General features: G+C 38.1%; 1 protein-coding gene across 11 annotated transcripts in view; it reads right to left on the bottom strand.

Moving 5' to 3' along the window:
* Positions 1 to 532: 532 nt before the first annotated feature.
* The window catches only part of FBXO38 (F-box protein 38), a 53863-nt gene continuing 48395 nt past the window's right edge, over positions 533 to 6000 (bottom strand). For all 11 annotated transcript variants that reach the window (XM_024125860.2, XM_007119836.3, XM_055086826.1 and 8 more), the window contains 5 exons: positions 5468 to 5634; positions 3163 to 3308; positions 2573 to 2676; positions 1967 to 2080; positions 533 to 1177 (listed from right to left, as the gene is read on the bottom strand). In XM_024125860.2, coding sequence (XP_023981628.1) covers positions 999 to 1177; positions 1967 to 2080; positions 2573 to 2676; positions 3163 to 3308; positions 5468 to 5634 — 710 coding nt within the window. In that variant the 3' untranslated portion in view covers positions 533 to 998. The remainder of the gene's footprint in view (positions 1178 to 1966; positions 2081 to 2572; positions 2677 to 3162; positions 3309 to 5467; positions 5635 to 6000) is intronic.

Here is a 6000-nt window from a genome sequence, read left to right as displayed (position 1 = left end):
TTAACCCCTGACACTATGATACTGCATATTGTCACTGCCATATATCAGGTGAATTTCTCTCCTTGAGAAAGGAGAAAGGCCATCTCCTAAAGACCAGATATTTGGGGAAATTCTGCTGTTCCCAGTGTTCTGTCATAATGAGTTCTGTGAGTTAAACATCTTGCAGCCACAGAACTTTAAAAAAAGAGATCAGAGATTAGACTACACTGAAATCTTACTTGGACACAACTACACATTCCTTTTCTGTGTAGTATTTGCTACTCTTCTTTAAAATGAGGGATTCAGTTCCAAGGCAAGAAAAAAGTTTTTAATAAATTTTTATTTTTATATTCAAGATAAAGCATATACACAATATGGAAATAAATAACTAGAAATGCTTTGGAAACTTTTCCATTTCCCCCTCAAACTCTTTTTTTTTTTAAACCCATGAGTCTTTTTTTTTACTTCATTTTAAGAAATATGGCAACTACAATACCAAGAGGAAAAAGAACCACAATTTGTACAGAAACAAACATACAGCCACCTCTGACAATAGGGTTTAGTTGGAGTTTTAATAGTAACACAAAAAAAGCACAAGAGACAAAAAGACGCTTCAACAGGTTTACTCAAACAGCTCTGCTCGAGAAGAAAAAGGCACAGATTTAAGGGCGTGACAGTAATGATTAAGAATATAGTAAACAGGGGCTCAGCCAGAAAGTGACACTTTATGAACTAAGTCTGGAAAAATGAACAAAATGAACTATTTCCAATTCTCTGCCTTCATTAAAATGAATTTTTAAATTAAATTGTATAAACATATGATATAAAGTTGGTACTTAGGAAGTATTTCCTCTATGTACAAATCTTTGTATACAACTTCAATGTTCCTTATACATTTCCTATATACCAAAACGCGCCAGAGCCTCCCAACTGCATGCCCCAAGGCTCTGTGAAGCTCTCTGGCAGCTGGATGGCCCCAGCAGCTTACTGCCAGAATAGCTGGAAAGAGGAGGGACCAGTTAAATGTAGTCATCTTCAACAGGCTCTCCATTGACGTCACAATAGTGGATAAAAATTGCCACTACTCGCTGAAACACGCCCTTCTTCATCTGACGCATCTCTGAAATTTCCTCTCCTATTGTTTCCATACAGATGTCTGCAGACAGCTGCCCTTTCCTTCGAGGAGCATAGATGGTGCCTTGGAAATTAGAAAGAAAAGGGGAAACAAGATTATCAGAATCATCTGGAAAGCCACTCTGATTTAGCTGGTCCATGAGATATGCCTGTATACTCTCATGCAGTGTAACTGATGTATGTATAGCTCATGGAATGGGTCCCCATCAGTTTGGTTATATACTATGTTTGATGCCAAAAAGAGCACACATGATTAAAGGCCCAAGGTGAAAAATGTACCAGAGAGGTAAGTCATATATATATATACACACGTAGTTTATGAAATCGATTTCCTCCTAAAATATATTTTTTAAACTTCCTACAAATGGATATTCAAGGGTGCTAACACTTAGAAGAACTATATTCCAGAGTTCCTTCAAGTTCCCCCATCAAGTATCCACACCTAAATCGTAAGTTCCCACATGCTACCCAACAAGAAGCAGCTCATAAGTAGCAGAATAATTAGTATCACAGGAACAGTTTTGAAACAATATAGTTGACCAAATTCTTCAATAAGGAGTAACAAGATTATAAACATTTAGGTAATAAAAAAATCTAGGTAGGACAATCTGTCTGAAGGAATCCTTTCCACCAACCTTCATATATCCCTAGTAAGTCAACTGGTTATCTGTTGTATACATTTAGAGCTGTTTTTTTTAGCAAGGGGTGAACCAAACAATAACAAAAAGCAAAGACATTTATATGGGAAGTGATAAAAAGCTGTGCCGCTCGTAACTCAGACAAAATACTAAGTATCGAACACCGCAGGATAACCCCAAACTAGAGAATAAAAATCAAGTCAGGACATAATTACTTTCTTCATCATCCTCAAAATCATATCTGGCAAAGCTGTTGGGTTCTGCTGCCCGTAGTGATCTCAACCAAGGGAAGTCAGAAATCATGGAATACGGCGCTCCATCCACAACACCTAAAAGAAGACAGATCAACAGTGCTACTGGGGTGGAAGTAATGACAGGGCCGAACGCTTTAAGTATTTTGAAAGCAGCACCAGAGATATAAATTCCAATTCTAGCTCTGCTACTATTTAGTCATGTGATTTTGGTCATCCTTTGCTTCCATTAAGCCTCAGTTTCCCTTTCTATATATGTGTACATATATATATATACACACAAAGAGGCTGACGCGGGTTCCCTCAAGTCACTGCAACTTGCAAACTGTACAGCAAGTTTCAATTTTCTTTCACTTTTTGTGTTTCAATACTGCTGATTATTTTAGGGATGGTAAAGACTCATACAGGGAGAGCACTATTTATCTGGTCCCTGCTACCTGCAGATATTCAGTATTCCCATTATTTTGACAAATTGTTAGGCTCCTACTCCAATCTTCCCTAAGACATGTCTCTCCATCTAATCAGTTAACAGCTATTTAGCTTTCCAACCATTTACAAATAAATGCTCACCTTCTAAAGTATAGATTTCTCTACCCCATGGGTACTTGGGATACTTCTTTAAGTCATCTTCACTTCGTGTGGCTTCAGGGAAGAATTCATACTTAATGAGCTCTCTGGAGGCAACAAGAAAAATTAAATAAAAATTATAAAACTGAAAATAATGTTGGGATGTAGGTTAGAAAGGAACTATCAAAATGTGTCATGCCTAGATTCTAATGAAGGTCTCAAACTATATATTAAAATAACAAATGCATAAAGACAAATTTTCTGATGATGTAAAACATCACAGTTTTAAGGTCTTTAATATGATCTCTTTTCCATGCTGTAAGGCTAAAGGAATGAAACTAAAGGTACATGTGCGGTCTGTTCTTGTGATTTTTCTCTAAGTTTGAAAATAAAAAGTTACAAATATATATGTACGCATTTTAGTTTTAAGTCCTCATTTCCCTTGTTTTTTTTCACATTACATTTCATGTTTCAGTGCCTGAAAAGCCCAGATGAAATCATTTAAAATAAAAAATAATTAGGATTTGTTGTTTCTGGGCATCCTTGCTCTGGGAACTGACTTAGAAGGTCGTCAGGGGCTGCAGATAACTTACTGGTTAATGTTTGCTATCGTGTCCATCCAGCTGCGAATGCGCACCTTGTTCCGGACATTGGGAGGGTTACTGAATTCATGGATAATACAGATGTGATAGGGGTAGGGACCACTAAATAGCTTCTGCTCCAACGTTAGTGTGTCCACCTGTGGAAAACATGAGAGAGAGGATTTTGGACCAAGGAAGAGAATGCCTTAGAAATCTATCTCCTAGGGCTTGAACAATCTTTCCTTGGGACCTCAGTTTTTAAATCTTTGGCTGATTTGAAAATCAAAGAGTCACATTCCACCCTGAACACAGCTTGCCATGCTAGGGATGAGGCTTAGCAAATTCAACTGTTTAGCAAGCTCAGCAATTTACATCTCACTGTTATATAAATGTGAATTAAACCAGAGAATCCGGATTCAGGTAACCGATCCCAGCAATCCACTTCTGAATATATCCTTTACAGGTTTAAATTTTGACTGCACTATAGAACTGTGAATGTGTAGTACCATATACCCCATTCTAACTGGACTACTGTCCATTCCTAAAGACAGAACACACTTCCTTGCCCCCTCGTAACCTTTGTTCACATTGCTTTCTTCTCATGGAATGCCCTCATCCCTATTTTACTTACGAAATCCCACTTTGTCATCCTAATGACATATATGTCTACCCCCTTCGTGGAAAGGCAAACTTCTCAAGAAGGATGATGTCCTGTGTATTTTTCAGCCCCAGCAAATTATAAACACTCAACAAGCAATTTGTGTGTTGAAATGATTCTTTTTCTTTTTTCTTTTTTTTTTTTTTTTTTTTTGTGGTACGCGGGCCTCTCACTGTTGTGGCTTTTCCCGTTGGGGGGCACAGGCTCCAGGCGCGCAGGCTCAGCGGCCATGGCTCATGGGCCTAGCCGCTCCGCGGCATGTGGGATCTTCCCGGATCGGGGCACGAACCCGTGTCCCCTGCATCGGCAGGCGGACTCTCAACCACTGCGCCACCAGGGAAGCCCTGAAATGATTCTTTTGAGGCCAGGTTCAAACATTGACTGCAAAGGTTCATATTTCCTTTAAACCTTCTTTTGACATCAAGCACAGAGTCTTACATACAATGTTACTCTTTTTTCCCCTAGTTTTATTGAGAAATAATTGACACACATCACTGTATACCTTTAAGGTATACAGCATGATGTTGTTGATTTTTTTAAACATCTTTATTGGAGTATAATTGCTTTACAACGGTGTGTTAATTTCTGCTTTGTAACAAAGTAAATCAGCTATACATATACATATATCCCCATATCTCCTCCTTCTTGTGTCTCCCTCCCCCCCTCCCTATCCCACCCTTCTAGGTGGTCACAAAGCACCGAGCTGATCTCCCTGTGCTATGTGGCTGCTTCCCACTAGCTATCTGTTTTACATTTGGCAGTGGATGTATTATGTCCATGCCACTCACTCATTTCGTCCCAGCTTACCCTGCCCCCTCCCGGTGTCCTCAAGTCCATTCTCTGTGTCTGCGTCTTTATTCCTATCCTGCCCCTAGGTTTTTCAGAACCTTTTTTTTTTTTGATTCCATATATATGTGTTAGCATACAGTATTTGTTTTTCTCTTTCTGACTTACTTAATGCTGTATGAAAGACTCTAGGTCCATCCACCTCACTACAAATAATTCAATTTTGTTTCTTTTAATGGCTGAGTAATGTTCCATTGTATATATGTGCCATATCTTCAGCATGATGGTTTGATTTACATATATTGTGAAATGTTTACCACAATAGGTTCAGCTAACAGCCATCATCTCGTAGATACTATAAAAAGTTTACTATTATAATAATGATGATAATAGTAACAGCAACTATCATATGATTGCTTAGTACATGCCAGCAACTGTTCTAGCACTTACCATGTATTAATTTAACCATCACAGTAACGGCAGGTTTTTATTCTTCTCATTTTAGAGATGAAGAAACTAAGACATAGAAGTTAAGTAATCTGCTACAGGTCAGTGAACCAGAACTGGAACCAGGAAGTCTGAAACCAGAGTCTGTGCTCTTTACCACAGGCGACTTTTAATAAGTATAAAACTTGCTGTATAACAACTCCCCTCATCATATAACTTGCTAAAAGCCCAGAAAAATCTATCAGAGAAGCACTGATGAAGAAGATTGGCAAGGTATTCTAGGCTGGTTAAGAAAACTCTGTAGAATCTAAAGAATCATTACTGTGGGTTCAGCAAATGAATAAAAGCCAATTTCAAAAAGGTTGAACACTAAAATAAAAATATCACTGCAATATGTGATCACCAAAAAGAAGCAGAGCTCGTTACCTGCTGCATGGGGCGTAGGTATATGATACGGTTTCTCTCAGGAGGCATCCTTAGTATCTGGTCTAGTACCTGATCCATATTCAGTTTCTTGCATTGTGCATAGTCAAATCGGTTTACAATTGGTGCATTTTCTACTTTTAAATGTTTCAGTACCCTGCACCTGGTAGCTACAAAATGAAAACAATGGTAAGCTCTACAAATAATTTATACAAAATAATAGAGCAACGTATAACCTATTTGGAATCCTCTTTGGAGGACTGGCATACCTTTTATTAGCATAAAATATTGCAGATGTAAACATCTTTAACATAGGTCAAGTACTAGTGCAAAGGACAACTGACAGTCATCAAAATGACTTGAAAATATGATTCTGTCCTGTTCAAAAGAAGGCAGTCACCCTCATGCTAGAAGGGAGATACCTTTTCCTATCTAAGATGTTACTGGCAAGAAATTCAAGTTCCAGAGAATGAGTTGCCTAAATATAGGAATTGTTTAGGAAATACATATTGAAGAGAATGAATGACAGCAACTAC

The sequence above is a fragment of the Physeter macrocephalus genome, chromosome 8 (genome assembly GCF_002837175.3).
Source record: "Physeter macrocephalus isolate SW-GA chromosome 8, ASM283717v5, whole genome shotgun sequence".
Classification (NCBI taxonomy): Eukaryota; Metazoa; Chordata; class Mammalia; order Artiodactyla; family Physeteridae; genus Physeter; species Physeter macrocephalus.
This window is presented reverse-complemented; position numbering and strand designations above follow the sequence as displayed.